This window comes from Oncorhynchus mykiss, chromosome 27 (genome assembly GCF_057628025.1).
Source record: "Oncorhynchus mykiss isolate SJ-2025 chromosome 27, ASM5762802v1, whole genome shotgun sequence".
Classification (NCBI taxonomy): Eukaryota; Metazoa; Chordata; class Actinopteri; order Salmoniformes; family Salmonidae; genus Oncorhynchus; species Oncorhynchus mykiss.
Genome location: NC_143048.1, coordinates 50511735 through 50528337, shown reverse-complemented (window position 1 = coordinate 50528337; position 16603 = coordinate 50511735). Strand labels below are relative to the sequence as shown.

General features: G+C 43.0%; 1 protein-coding gene across 1 annotated transcript in view; it reads right to left on the bottom strand.

Annotated features, from left to right (window-relative positions):
• Positions 1-16603, bottom strand: part of trpc6b (transient receptor potential cation channel, subfamily C, member 6b) — a 75265-nt gene that overhangs the window by 18141 nt on the left and 40521 nt on the right. Inside the window, exons 6-7 of the mRNA XM_090224051.1 lie at positions 6083-6310; positions 2584-2848 (exon numbers count right to left, since the gene is read on the bottom strand). Of these exons, the coding sequence (XP_090080177.1) occupies positions 2584-2848; positions 6083-6310 (493 nt within the window). The remainder of the gene's footprint in view (positions 1-2583; positions 2849-6082; positions 6311-16603) is intronic.

The following is a 16603-nucleotide window of genomic DNA, read 5'->3' as shown; positions in this document are numbered from 1 at the left end:
TAACAGCTGGTGCACGATATCTAAGGAAGTCTCGAGCTGCTCTGAGTTGCTCACCTGAGGTAGAGTATCTCATGATAAGCTGTAGACCACACTATCTACCTAGAGAGTTTTCATCTGTATTTTTGTAGCTGTTTACATACCACCACAGTCAGAGGCTGGCACTAAGACAGCATTGGATGAGCTGTATTCCGCCATATGCAAACAAGAAAAGGCTCACCCAGAGGCGGCGCTCCTAGTAGCCGGGACTTTAATGCAGGGAAACTTAAATAAGTTTTACCCAATTTCTATCAACATGTCATCAGTTTTACATAATTTCTACCAGCATGTTAAATGTGCAGCCAGAGGGGGAAAAAAAACTCTGGACCACCTTTACTCCACACACAGAGACACGTATAAAGCTCCCTCGCCCTCCATTTGGCAAATCTGACCATAATTATATCCTCCTGATTCCAGCTGACAATCAAAAACTAAAGCAGGAAGCACCAGTGACTCACTCAATACGGTAGTGGTCAGATGACGCAGATGCTAAGCTACAGGACTGTTTTGCTAGCACAGACTGGAAAATGTTCTGGGATTCCTGGCATTGAAGAATACACCACATCAGTCATTGGCTTCATCAATAAGTACATCAATGATGTCGTCCCCACAGTGACCGTACATACATAACCCAACCAGAAGCCATGGATTACAGGCAACATCTGCACTGAGCTAAAGGGTAGAGCTGACAAATTATGTCTGAGTGTTGGAGTGTACCCCTGGCTATCTGTAAATGATGTCTGAGTGTTGGAGTGCACCCGGGGCTATCTGTAAATGATGTCTGAGCGTTGGAGTGTTCCCCTCGCTATCTGTAAATGATGTCTGAGTGTTGGAGTGTACCCCAGGCTATCTGTAAATGATGTCTGAGTGTTGGAGTGTTCCCTGGCTATCTGTAAATGATGTCTGAGTGTTGGAGTGTTCCCCTGGCTATCTCTAAATGATGTCTGAGTGTTGGAGTGCACCCGGGGCTATCTGTAAATTATGTCTGAGCGTTGGAGTGTTCCCCTCGCTATCTGTAAATGATGTCTGAGTGTTGGAGTGTACCCCAGGCTATCTGTAAATGATGTCTGAGTGTTGGAGTGTTCCCCTGGCTATCTGTAAATGATGTCTGAGTGTTGGAGTGTTCCCCTGGCTGTCTGTAAATGATGTCTGAGTGTTGGAGTGTACCCCAGGCTATCTGTAAATGATGTCTGAGTGTTGGAGTGCACCCGGGGCTATCTGTAAATGATGTCTGAGCGTTGGAGTGTTCCCCTCGCTATCTGTAAATGATGTCTGAGTGTTGGAGTGTACCCCAGGCTATCTGTAAATGATGTCTGAGTGTTGGAGTGTTCCCCTGGCTATCTGTAAATGATGTCTGAGTGTTGGAGTGTTCCCCTGGCTATCTGTAAATGATGTCTGAGTGTTGGAGTGTTCCCCTGGCTATCTGTAAATGATGTCTGAGTGTTGGAGTGTTCCCCTGGCTATCTGTAAATGATGTCTGAGTGTTGGAGTGTTCCCCTGGCTGTCTGTAAATGATGTCTGAGTGTTGGAGTGTGCCCCTGGCTGTCAAAAAAAGTAATAAAAAAGGAAATTGTGCTGTCTGGTTTGCTAAATATAAGAAATGTGATATATAGCATTTACTTTTACTTTGTACTTTTACTCAAGAATGACAATTGAGTACTTTTTCCACCACTGTACTCAAGTACTATTTTCCTGGGTGACTTTCCCTTTTACTGGAGTCATTTCATATTAAGGTATTTTCTCAAGTATGACAATTGTGTATTTTTTCCACCTCTGTGTCATACCCAAGAAGACTTGAGGCTGTAGTCGCTGCCAAAGGTGCTTCAAGAAAGTACTGAGTAAAGGGTCTGAATACTTATGTAAATGTAATATGAGTTTTTTTAAAATAAATTAACACAATGATCTAAAAACCTGTTTTTGCTTGGTCATTATGGGGTATTGTGACGTTATTATAGAGTATTGTGATGTCATTATGGGGTATTGTGACGTCATTATGGGGTATTGTGATGTCATTATGGGGTATTGTGACGTTATTATAGAGTATCGTGATGTCATTATGGGGTATTGTGACGTCATTATGGGTTATTGTGATGTTATTATGGGGTATTGTGATGTCATTATGGGGTATTGTGACGTCATTATGGGGTATTGTGATGTCATTATGGGGTATTGTGATGTTATTATGGGGTATTGTGATGTCATTATGGGGTATTGTGATGTCATTATGAGGTATTGTGATGTCATTAAGGGGTATTGTGATGTCATTATGGGGTATTGTGATGTCATTATGGGGTATTGTGATGTCATTATGGGGTATTGTGATGTCATTAAGGGGTATTGTGATGTCATTATGAGGTATTGTGATGTCATTAAGGGGTATTGTGATGTCATTATGAGGTATTGTGTGTAGATTGATGAGGGGAAAAAACTATTTAATCCATTTTAGAATAAGGCTGTAACATAATAAAATGTGGTAAAAGTCAAGGGCTCTGAACACTTTCCGACGGAACTGTGTGTATCCATTTCCTCTATAATTACATAACTCACGTGGTGAAGGCGTCGTTCTGCTTGGCTCCCAGGTAGTATGAGTAGAGATTGAACATTCCAAACATGAAGGCCACAAAAACCATGATGAAGATCACCATGAACTTGAAGATATCTTTCACCGTGCGTCCCAGAGATATCTGCAGGGGCCCGAAACTCTCATTGGCTGGGAGGATGTAGGCGATGCGAGAGAAGCTCAGTACCACAGCGATGGAATACAGACCCTCTGAGATGATCTGGGGGTCCGAGGGAACCCAGTTATTACGGGCTAGAGAGAGAGAGAGAGAAAGAGAGATACAGAGATTGCTGTATCATTCAGAACTTTTTCCATGGAGTTGAGAACTATGGCTCAATCGCATGTTCAGGTAGACTGATCCCACTGTGTCCATCACAGTGAAGGGAGGGAGGTTCCCACACTGTTGTTCTGAAATAGCCCTGTAGCAGAGGAGGATCACAGAGGTCAAAGACAGAACACTGACAATCACAGAGGGGCCAAAATACTGTAATCACTCTAACATATGTGACACCAGGAAATAGATATTTAACATACAGTTGAAGTCGGAAGTTTACATACACTCAGGTTAGAGTCATTAAAACTCATTATTTAACCATTCCACAAATTTCTTGTTAACAAACTATAGTTTCGGCAAGTCGGTTAGGACATCTACTTTGTGCATGACACAAGTCAAGTCATTTTTCCAACAATTGTTTACAGACAGATTATTTCACTTATAATTCACTGTATCACAATTCCAGTGGGTTAGACGTTTACATACACTAGGTTGACTGTGCCTTTAAACAGCTTGGAAAATTCCAGAAAATGACGTCATGGCTTTAGAAGCTTCTGATAGGCTAATTGACATAATTTGAGTCAATTGGAGGTGTACCTGTGGATGTATTTCAAGGCCTACCTTCAAACTCAGTGCCTCTTTGCTTGACATCATGGGAAAATCAAAAGAAATCAGCCAAGACCTCAGTAAAAAAATTGTAGACCTCCACAAGTCTGGATCATCCTTGGGAGCAATTTCCAAAATCCAGAAAATACCACGTTCATCTGTACAAACAATAGTACACAAGAATAAACACCATGTGACCACGCAGCCATCATACCGCTCAGGAAGGAGACATGTTCTGTCTCCTAGAGATGAACGTACTTTGGTGCGAAAAGTGTAAATCAATCCCAGAACAACAGCAAAGGACCTTGTGAAGATACTGGAGGAAACAGGTACAAAAGTATCTATGTCCACAGTAAAACGAGTCCTATATCAACCTAACCTGAAAGGCCACTCAGCAAGGAAGAAGCCACTGCTCCAAAACCGCCATAAAAAAGCCAGACACTACGGTTTGCAAATTCACATGGGGACAAAGATCGTATTTTTTTGAGAAATGTCCTCTGGTCTGATGAAACAAAAATAGAACTGTTTGACCATAATGACCATCGTTTGGAGGAAAAAGGGGGAGGCTTGCAAGCCGAAGAACACCATCCCAACCATGAAGCACGAGGGTGGCAACATCATTGTGTGGGGTTGATAGATGGCATCATGAGAGAGGAAAATTATGCGGATATACTGAAGCAACATCTCAAGACATAAGTTAAAGCTTGGTCACAAATGGTTCTTCCAAATGGACAATAACTGCAAGCACACTTTCAAAGTTGTGGCAAAATGTGATGAAAGAAATAAAAGCTGAAATAAATCATTCTCTCTACTATTATTCTGACATTTCACATTGTTAAAATAAAGTGGTGATCCCAACGGACCTAATTGTTACCAGGATTATATGTCAGGAATTGTGAAAAACAGAGTTTAAATTTATTTGGCTAAGGTGTATGTAAATTTCCCAACTGTATACACTATGTCTACTTGGATGGGGTCTCGGCAAACGGAGCATGAGCAGCATTTTCCTTTTCATTGGTCATGAAGTGACCGATAACTCCGGCACCTGATATGTTCGGCAGCTTTTGTCTGGGCAAAGGTGCCTTTTGAATTTATTCTACTGTCATGAATAACATGCACTGTGATATTTTTTAGCTTGGGTGCCGGTTTCTTTCCGTTTGGCTTGACAATGAGCAATGGAGTTGGCAAGAGCACAATTTGATCAGGGGCCAGGCTAGCTGACAACAAATGGATCAGGGACCAGACTAGCTGGCAACAAATGGATCAGGGAACAGGCTAGCTGGCAACAAATGGATCAGGGACCAGGCTAGCTGGCAACAAATGGATCAGGGAACAGGCTAGCTGGCAACAAATGGATCAGGGACCAGGATAGCTGACAACAAATGGATCAGGGACCAGGCTAGCTGACAACAAACAGATCAGGGACCAGACTAGCTGGCAACAAACGGATCAGGGACCAGGCTAGCTGGCAACAAACGGATCAGGGATCAGGCTAGCTGGCAACAAACGGATCAGGGATCAGGCTAGCTGGCAACAAACATATCAGGGACCAGATTAGCTGGCAACAAATGGATCAGGGACCAGGCTAGCTGGCAACAAACGGATCAGGGAACAGGCTAGCTGGCAACAAACAGATCAGGGATCAGGCTAGCTGGCAACAAATGGATCAGGGACCAGACTAGCTGGCAACAAACGGATCAGGGACCAGGCTAGCTGGCAACAAACGGATCAGGGACCAGACTAGCTGGCAACAAACAGATCAGGGGCCAGGCTAGCTGGCAACAAACGGATCAGGGGCCAGGCTAGCTGGCAACAAACGGATCAGGGACCAGGCTAGCTGGCAACAAACAGATCAGGGGCCAGGCTAGCTGACAACAAATGGATCAGGGACCAGGCTAGCTGACAACAAATGGATCAGGGACCAGGCTAGCTGACAACAAATGGATCAGGGACCAGGGTAGCTGACAACAAATGGATCAGGGACCAGGCTAGCTGGCAACAAATGGATCAGGGACCAGGCTAGCTGACAACAAATGGATCAGGGACCAGGCTAGCTGACAACAAATGGATCAGGGACCAGGCTAGCTGACAACAAATGGATCAGGGAACAGGCTAGCTGACAACAAATGGATCAGGGATCAGGCTAGCTGGCAACAAACAGATCAGGGAACAGGCAAGCTGGCAACAAACAGATCAGGGAACAGGCTATGAAATATTACTAATATAAAGCAACCTTGACCAGCCCCCCTAGCAGACCCAGACTGTGGTACTCAGTCTCTGGGGACAGCTGGAGTACTCTGTCTCTGGGGCCAGCTGGAGAACTCTGTCTCTGGGGCCAGCTGGAGAACTCTGTCTCTGGGGCCAGCTGGAGAACTCTGTCTCTGGGGCCAGCTGGAGAACTCTGTCTCTGGGGCCAGCTGGAGAACTCTGTCTCTGGGGCCAGCTGGAGAACTCTGTCTCTGGGGCCAGCTGGAGAACTCTGTCTCTGGGGCCAGCTGGAGAACTCTGTCTCTGGGGCCAGCTGGAGAACTCTGTCTCTGGGGCCAGCTGGAGAACTCTATCTCTGGGGCCAGGGTAATGTTGGGCAGGTTTCTGTTTGCACTCACCCAGTCTGTAGTACTCTATCTCTGGGACCAGGGTAATGTTGGACAGGTCGGTATAGTGCTTGTTGACGTAGCTCTGTGCTGAATACGCATGCCAGAACGCCATAAATCTAGTGATGAAGGATGTCACGAAAAGGCTCAGCATTCCAAAGTCTAGAAGATTCCATGTCTCCGAAAGATATTCCCGAGCCCCCTGGGACCAAATCTCCTTACACTCAGCCCAGACCATTCCTGGAAGAAGAGAGAGAAAACAACCACATGTCAGAAAGACATATTCTGCCTCACAAATTGTACCCTATGTATAGTGCACTACTTTGGTGCAGGACCCATAGAGCTCTCCCTCTCCCATAGGGATCTGGTCCAAAGTAATGCACTATGTATAGAAGAGGCTACCATGTGGGAGGAAGATATTGACTTTAATTTTTCCTCTAATACGAACAGACTAATGTGGTGCCAGTATATAAGGACAGACTAATGTGGTGCCAGTATATAAGGACAGACTAATGTGGTGCCAGTATATTAGAACAGACTAAGGTGGTGCCAGTATATAAGAACAGACTAATGTGGTGCCAGTATATATGAACAGACTAATGTGGTGCCAGTATATAAGAACAGACTAATGTGGTGCCAGTATATAAGAACAGACTAATGTGGTGCCAGTATATATGAACAGACTAATGTGGTGCCAGTATATAAGAACAGATTAATGTGGCGCCAGTATATAAGAACAGATTAATGTGGTGCCAGTATATAAGGACAGACTAATGTGGTGCCAGTATATAAGATCAGATTAATGTGGTGCCAGTATATAAGGACAGATTAATGTGGTGCCAGTATATAAGAACAGACTAATGTGGTGCCAGTATATAGGACCAGATTAATGTGGTGCCATGATATATGATCAGATTAATGTGGTACCAGTATATAAGAACAGACTAATGTGGTGCCAGTATATAAGAACAGACTAATGTGGTGCCAGTATATAAAATCAGATTAATGTGGTGCCAGTATATAAGGACAGACTAATGTGGTGCCAGAGTGGCTGCTGCCAACACACTGACACTGACACTGACTCAACTCCAGCCACTTTAATAATGGGAATTGATGGGAAATGTAAATATATCACTAGCCACTTTAAACAATGCTACCTTATATAATGTTACTTACCCTGCATTATTCATCTCATATGCATACATATATACTGTACTCTATATCATCGACTGAATCCTTATGTAATACATGTATCACTAGCCACTTTAACTATGCCACTTTGTTTACATACTCACCTCATGTATATACTGTACTCGATACCATCTACTGTATCCTGCTTATGCTGCTCTGTACCATCACTCATTCATATATCCTTATGTACATATTCTTTATCCCCTTACACTGTGTACAAGACAGTAGTTTTGGAATTGTTAGTTAGATTACTTGTTGGTTATTACTGCATTGTCGGAACTAGAAGCACAAGCATTTCGCTACACTCGCATTAACATCTGCTAACCATGTGTATGTGACAAATAAAATTTGATTTGATTAGATTAGATTTGATTTTATATAAGGACAGACTAATGTGGTGCCAGTATATAAGGACAGACTAATGTGGTGCCAGTATATAAGAACAGACTAATGTGGTGCCAGTATATAAGGACAGATTAATGTGTTGCCAGTATATAAGAACGGACTAATGTGGTGCCATGATATATGATCAGATTAATGTGGTGCCATGATATATGATCAGATTTTATTTATTTATTTATTTATTTATTTTACCTTTATTTAACCAGGTAGGCCAGTTGAGAACAAGTTCTCATTTACAATTGCGACCTGGCCAAGATAAAGCAAAGCAGTTCGACAGATACAACAACACAGAGTTACACATGGAGTAAAACAAACATACAGTCAATAATAAAGTATAAACAAGTCTATATACGATGTGAGCAAATGAGGTGAGAAGGGAGGTAAAGGCAAAAAAGGCCTTGGTGGCAAGGTAAATACAACATAGCAAGTAAAACACTGGAATGGTAGTTTTGCAATGGAAGAATGTGCAAAGTAGAAATAAAAATAATGGGGTGCAAAGGAGCAAAATAAATAAATAAGTTAAATACAGTTGGGAAAGAGGTAGTTGTTTGGGCTAAATTATAGGTGGGCTATGTACAGGTGCAGTAATCTGTGAGCTGCTCTGACAGTTGGTGCTTAAAGCTAGTGAGGGAGATGAGTGTTTCCAGTTTCAGAGATTTTTGTAGTTCGTTCCAGTCATTGGCAGCAGAGAACTGGAAAGAGAGGCGGCCAAAGAAATAATTGGTTTTGGGGATGACTAGAGAGATATACCTGCTGGAGCGTGTGCTACAGGTGGGAGATGCTATGGTGACCAGCGAGCTGAGATAAGGGGGGACTTTACCTAGCAGGGTCTTGTAGATGACATGGAGCCAGTGGGTTTGGCGACGAGTATGAAGCGAGGGCCAGCCAACGAGAGCGTACAGGTCGCAATGGTGGGTAGTATATGGGGCTTTGGTGACAAAACGGATTGCACTGTGATAGACTGCATCCAATTTGTTGAGTAGGGTATTGGAGGCTATTTTGTAAATTACATCGCCAAAGTCGAGGATTGGTAGGATGGTCAGTTTTACAAGGGTATGTTTGGCAGCATGAGTGAAGGATGCTTTGTTGCGAAATAGGAAGCCAATTCTAGATTTAACTTTGGATTGGAGATGTTTGATATGGGTCTGGAAGGAGAGTTTACAGTCTAACCAGACACCTAAGTATTTGTAGTTGTCCACGTATTCTAAGTCAGAGCCGTCCAGAGTAGTGATGTTGGACAGGCGGGTAGGTGCAGGTAGCGATCGGTTGAAGAGCATGCATTTAGTTTTACTTGTATTTAAGAGCAATTGGAGGCCACGGAAGGAGAGTTGTATGGCATTGAAGCTTGCCTGGAGGGTTGTTAACACAGTGTCCAAAGAAGGGCCGGAAGTATACAGAATGGTGTCGTCTGCGTAGAGGTGGATCAGAGACTCACCAGCAGCAAGAGCGACCTCATTGATGTATACAGAGAAGAGAGTCGGTCCAAGAATTGAACCCTGTGGCACCCCCATAGAGACTGCCAGAGGTCCGGACAACAGACCCTCCGATTTGACACACTGAACTCTATCAGAGAAGTAGTTGGTGAACCAGGCGAGGCAATCATTTGAGAAACCAAGGCTGTTGAGTCTGCCGATGAGGATGTGGTGATTGACAGAGTCGAAAGCCTTGGCCAGATAAATGAATACGGCTGCACAGTAATGTTTCTTATCGATGGCGGTTAAGATATCGTTTAGGACCTTGAGCGTGGCTGAGGTGCACCCATGACCAGCTCTGAAACCAGATTGCATAGCAGAGAAGGTATGGTGAGATTCAAAATGGTCGGTAATCTGTTTGTTGACTTGGCTTTCGAAGACCTTAGAAAGGCATGGTAGGATAGATATAGGTCTGTAGCAGTTTGGGTCAAGAGTGTCCCCCCCTTTGAAGAGGGGGATGACCGCAGCTGCTTTCCAATCTTTGGGAATCTCAGACGACACGAAAGAGAGGTTGAACAGGCTAGTAATAGGGGTGGCAACAATTTCGGCAGATAATTTTAGAAAGAAAGGGTCCAGATTGTCTAGCCCGGCTGATTTGTAGGGGTCCAGATTTTGCAGCTCTTTCAGAACATCAGCTGAATGGATTTGGGAGAAGGAGAAATGGGGAAGGCTTGGGCGAGTTGCTGTTGGGGGTGCAGTGCTGTTGACAGGGGTAGGAGTAGCCAGGTGGAAAGCATGGCCAGCAGTAGAAAAATGCTTATTGAAATTTTCAATTATGGTGGATTTATCAGTGGTGACAGTGTTTCCTATCTTCAGTGCAGTGGGCAGCTGGGAGGAGGTGTTCTTATTCTCCATGGACTTTACAGTGTCCCAGAACTTTTTTGAGTTAGTTTTGCAAGAAGCAAATTTCTGCTTGAAAAAGCTAGCCTTGGCTTTTCTAACTGCCTGTGTATAATGGTTTCTGGCTTCCCTGAACAGCTGCATATCACGGGGGCTGTTCGATGCTAATGCAGAACGCCATAGGATGTTTTTGTGTTGGTTAAGGGCAGTCAGGTCTGGGGAGAACCAAGGGCTATATCTGTTCCTGGTTCTAAATTTCTTGAATGGGGCATGTTTATTTAAGATGGTTAGGAAGGCATTTTTTAAAAATATCCAGGCATCCTCTACTGACGGGATGAGGTCAATATCCTTCCAGGATACCCCGGCCAGGTCGATTAGAAAGGCCTGCTCGCTGAAGTGTTTCAGGGAGCGTTTTACAGTGATGAGAGGAGGTCGTTTGACCGCTGACCCATTACGGATGCAGGCAATGAGGCAGTGATCGCTGAGATCTTGGTTGAAGACAGCAGAGGTGTATTTAGAGGGGAAGTTGGTTAGGATGATATCTATGAGGGTGCCCAAGTTTAAGGCTTTGGGGAGGTACCTGGTAGGTTCATTGATAATTTGTGTGAGATTGAGGGCAGCAAGTTTAGATTGTAGGATGGCTGGGGTGTTAAGCATGTTCCAGTTTAGGTCGCCTAGCAGCACGAGCTCTGAAGATAGATGGGGGGCAATCAGTTCACATATGGTGTCCAGAGCACAGCTGGGGGCAGAGGGTGGTCTATAGCAGGCGGCAACGGTGAGAGACTTGTTTTTAGAGAGGTGGATTTTTAAAAGTAGAAGTTCAAATTGTTTGGGTACAGACCTGGATAGTAGGACAGAACTCTGCAGGCTATCTTTGCAGTAGATTTCAACACAGCCCCCTTTGGCAGTTCTATCTTGTCTGAAAATGTTGTAGTTTGGAATTAAAATGTCTGAATTTTTGGTGGTCTTCCTAAGCCAGGATTCAGACACAGCTAGAACATCCGGGTTGGCAGAGTGTGCTAAAGCAGTGAATAGAACAAACTTAGGGAGGAGGCTTCTAATGTTAACATGCATGAAACCAAGGCTATTACGGTTACAGAAGTCGTCAAAAGAGAGCGCCTGGGGAATAGGAGTGGAGCTAGGCACTGCAGGGCCTGGATTCACCTCTACATCGCCAGAGGAACATAGGAGGAGTAGAATAAGGGTGCGACTAAAAGCAATAAGAATTGGTCGTCTAGAACGTCTGGAACAGAGAGTAAAAGGAGGTTTCTGAGGGCGATAAAATAGCATCAAGGTATAATGTACAGACAAAGGTAAGGTAGGATGTGAATACAGTGGAGGTAAACCTAGGTATTGAGTGATGAAGAGAGAGATATTGTCTCTAGAAACATCATTGAAACCAGGAGATGTCATTGCATGTGTGGGTGGTGGAACTAATAGGTTGGATAAGGTATAGTGAGCAGGACTAGAGGCTCTACAGTGAAATAAGCCAATAAACACTAACCAGAACAGCAATGGACAAGACATATTGACATTAAGGAGAGGCATGCTTAGTCGAGTGATCAAAAGGGTCCAGTGAGTGGAGAGGTTGGTTGAGGGTCACGGCGATTTAGACAGCTAGCCAAGCCAACCGGTAGCAAGCTAGCATAGGATGGAGTCTGTTGTTAGCCACCTCTTGCGTTCGGTCAGTAGATTAGTGGGGTTCCGTGAGGTAGAGGGGATTAATCCAAATCACACAACAACAACAAAAATAAGAACAATAGATATAGTTATAGAGGCCCGAGAAGAAAACATAATAATAATAAAAATAAATAAATTGTCCGATTGTCTATTCAGATAGCAGCCGGTAAGACAGCTAACGGTTAGCGGGCCGCAGATGGGCGTTCAGGTAACGTCGCGACAGAGGAGCCAGCCGGATCTCCTTCAGGTAGATAACGTCGGCAGTCCAGTTGTGAAGGCCCGGTGGGGCTCCGCGTAGGCAGTGAAACGGGTCCGGATAGGTGACTGCAGCCCAGGAGTGAATGATGGAACTCAGGAGTGATTGACGGAGCTGGCTAGCACCGGAACAATCGATGTTTGCTCCGGAATCGACGAAAGCCGACTGTCACACGGATAGCAGCTAGCTAGCTGTGAGATCCGGGTATGAATGTCCAGAGAGCAGTTGAAATCCTGGGACATGGAGAGAAAAATTGGTCCGGTATGTTCCGTTCCGAGCCGCGCTGCGCCGTACAACACTGGCGATAGATTTTCGAGCTAAAGGATAGCTGATGACCACAAACCGTGGTTAGCTGAATACTAACGATTTGCCAGTAAAGAAGCTAACTAGCTTCTGATTAGCTTCTGGATTAGCTTCTGGGCTAGCTCCTGGCTAGCTTCTGGCTAGTTTCTGGCTAGCTTCTTGGAGTTTTTTTATTTTATTTTATTTATTTTACCTTTATTTAACCAGGCAAGTCAGTTAAGAACAAATTCTTATTTTCAATGACGGCCTGGGAACAGTGGGTTAACTGCCTGTTCAGGGGCAGAACGACAGATTTGTACCTTGTCAGCTCGGGGGTTTGAACTCACAACCTTCCGGTTACTAGTCCAACGCTCTAACCACTAGGCTACCCTGCCGCCCCAGTTTCTGGCTAGCTTCTTGGAGGATTACAGATCTGAGGTAAATAATAATTTTTTATAAATATAAATTGGTGAGGCTGGTTGCAGGAGAGTGTTTAGAAGATGAGTTGATGGAAAATAAAAATAAAATGTATGTGAAAAAAAGTTGTAAATATATATATATACAGGACACGACAAGACGAGGACAAAAGACGTCTGAACTGCTATGCGATCTTGGAGAGAAATGATTAATGTGTTACCAGTATATAAGAACAGACTAATGTGATGTCAGTATATAAGAACAGACTAATGTGGTGCCAGTATATAAGAACAGACTAATGTGGTGCCAGTATATAAGGACAGACCAATGTGGTGCCAGTATAGAAGAACAGACTAATGTGGTGCCAGTATATAAGAACAGACTAATGTGGTGCCAGTATAAGAACAGACTAATGTGGTGCCAGTGTATAAGAACAGACTAATGTGGTGCCAGTATATAAGAACAGACTAATGTGGTGCCAGTATATGAGAACAGACTAATGTGGTGACAGTATATAAGAACAGACTAATGTGGTGCCAGTATATAGGAACAGACTAATGAGGTGCCAGTATATAAGAACAGACTAATGTGGTGCCAGTATATAAGAACAGACTCATGTGGTGCCAGTATATAAGAACAGACTAATGTGGTGCCAGTATATAAGAACAGACTAATGTGGTGCCAGTATATTAGAACAGATTAATGTGGTGCCAGTATATAAGAACAGATTAATGTGGTGCCAGTATATAAGAACAGACTAATGAGGTGCCAGTTTATAAGAACAGACTAATGAGGTGCCAGTATATAAGAACAGATTAATGTGGTGCCAGTATATGAGAAACAGATTAATGTGGTGCCAGTATATAACAACAGACTAATGTTGTGCCAGTATATAAGAACAGACTAATGTGGTGCCAGTATATAAGGACAGACCAATGTGGTGCCAGTATATAAGAACAGATTAATGTGGTGCCAGTATATAAGGACAGACCAATGTGGTGCCAGTATATAAAAACAGATTAATGTGGTGCCAGTATATAAGGACAGACCAATGTGGTGCCAGTATGTAAGAACAGATTAATGTGGTGCCAGTATATAAGAACAGATTAATGTGGTGCCAGTATATAAGAACAGACTAATGTGGTGCCAGTATATAAGAACAGACTAATGTGGTGCCAGTATATAAGAACAGACTAATGTGGTGCCAGTATATTAGAACAGACTAATGTGGTGCCAGTATATAAGAACAGACTAATGTGGTGCCAGTATATAAGAACAGATTAATGTGGTGCCAGTATATAAGAACAGACTAATGAGGTGCCAGTTTATAAGAACAGACTAATGAGGTGCCAGTATATAAGAACAGACTAATGTGGTGCCAGTTTATAAGAACAGATTAATGTGGTGCCAGTATATAAGGACAGACCAATGTGGTGCCAGTATATAAGAACAGATTAATGTGGTGCCAGTATATAAGGACAGACCAATGTGGTGCCAGTATATAAGAACAGATTAATGTGGTGCCAGTATATGAGAAACAGATTAATGTGGTGCCAGTATATAAGAACAGACTAATGTTGTGCCAGTATATAAGAACAGACTAATGTGGTGCCAGTATATAAGGACAGACCAATGTGGTGCCAGTATATAAGAACAGATTAATGTGGTGCCAGTATATAAGGACAGACCAATGTGGTGCCAGTATATAAAAACAGATTAATGTGGTGCCAGTATATAAGGACAGATTAATGTGGTGCCAGTATATAAGAACAGACTAATGTGGTGCCAGTATATAAGAACAGACTAATGTGGTGCCAGTATATTAGAACAGACTAATGTGGTGCCAGTATATAAGAACAGACTAATGTGGTGCCAGTATATAAGAACAGATTAATGTGGTGCCAGTATATAAGGACAGATTAATGTGGTGCCAGTATATAAGAACAGACTAATGTGGTGCCAGTATATAAGAACAGATTAATGTGGTGCCAGTATATAAGAACAGACTAATGAGGTGCCAGTTTATAAGAACAGACTAATGAGGTGTCAGTATATAAGAACAGACTAATGTGGTACCAGTTTATAAGAACAGATTAATGTGGTGCCAGTATATAAGGACAGACCAATGTGGTGCCAGTATATAAGAACAGATTAATGTGGTGCCAGTATATAAGGACAGACCAATGTGGTGCCAGTATATAAGAACAGATTAATGTGGTGCCAGTATATAAGAACAGATTAATGTGGTGCCAGTATATAAGAACAGACTAATGTGGTGCCAGTATATAAGAACAGACTAATGTGGTGCCAGTATATAAGGACAGACCAATGTGGTGCCAGTATATAAGAACAGATTAATGTGGCGCCAGTATATAAGGACAGACCAATGTGGTGCCAGTATATAAGAACAGATTAATGTGGTGCCAGTATATAAGGACAGACCAATGTGGTGCCAGTATATAAGAACAGATTAATGTGGTGCCAGTATATAAGGACAGACCAATGTGGTGCCAGTATATAAGAACAGATTAATGTGGTGCCAGTATATAAGAACAGATTAATGTGGTGCCAGTATATAAGAACAGACTAATGTGGTGCCAGTATATAAGAACAGACTAATGTGGTGCCAGTATATAAGGACAGACCAATGTGGTGCCAGTATATAAGAACAGATTAATGTGGTGCCAGTATATAAGAACAGACTAATGTGGTGCCAGTATATAAGAACAGACTAATGTGGTGCCAGTATATAAGGACAGACCAATGTGGTGCCAGTATATAAGAACAGATTAATGTGGCGCCAGTATATAAGGACAGACCAATGTGGTGCCAGTATATAAGAACAGATTAATGTGGTGCCAGTATATAAGGACAGACCAATGTGGTGCCAGTATATAAGAACAGATTAATGTGGTGCCAGTATATAAGGACAGACCAATGTGGTGCCAGTATATAAGAACAGATTAATGTGGTGCCAGTATATAAGAACAGATTAATGTGGTGCCAGTATATAAGAACAGACTAATGTGGTGCCAGTATATAAGAACAGACTAATGTGGTGCCAGTATATAAGGACAGACCAATGTGGTGCCAGTATATAAGAACAGATTAATGTGGTGCCAGTATATAAGGACAGACCAATGTGGTGCCAGTATATAAGAACAGATTAATGTGGTGCCAGTATATAAGAACAGATTAATGTGGTGCCAGTATATAAGAACAGACTAATGTGGTGCCAGTATATAAGGACAGACCAATGTGGTGCCAGTATATAAGAACAGATTAATGTGGTGCCAGTATATAAGAACAGATTAATGTGGTGCCAGTATATAAGAACAGACTAATGTGGTGCCAGTATATAAGAACAGACTAATGTGGTGCCAGTATATAAGGACAGACCAATGTGGTGCCAGTATATAAGGACAGACCAATGTGGTGCCAGTATATAAGAACAGATTAATGTGGTGCCAGTATATGAGGACAGACCAATGTGGTGCCAGTATATAAGAACAGATTAATGTGGTGCCAGTATATAAGGACAGACCAATGTGGTGCCAGTATGTGTATCCCACATTTGGTATATTATATTCACTCTGCCCACAAATGAAATGTAATAGCTGTCATAAAACTTAAGACACTCAAGATTAGCAGCATGGGTTGGAATGAGCAGGAGAGAAGAAGAGAGAACAGCAGCACGGGTTGGAATGAGCTAGAGAGAAGAAGAGAGAACAGCAGCATGGGTTGGAATGAGCAGGAGAGAAGAAGAGAGAACAGCAGCACGGGTTGGAATGAGCAGGAGAGAGAACAGCAGCATGGGTTGGAATGAGCTGGAGAGAAGAAGAGAGAACAGCAGCATGGGTCGGAATGAGCAGGAGAGAGAACAGCAGCATGGGTTGGAATGAGCTGGAGAGAAGAAGAGAGAACAGCAGCATGGATTGGAATGAGCTAGAGAGAAGAAGAGAGAACAGCAGCATGGGTTGGAATGAGCAGGAG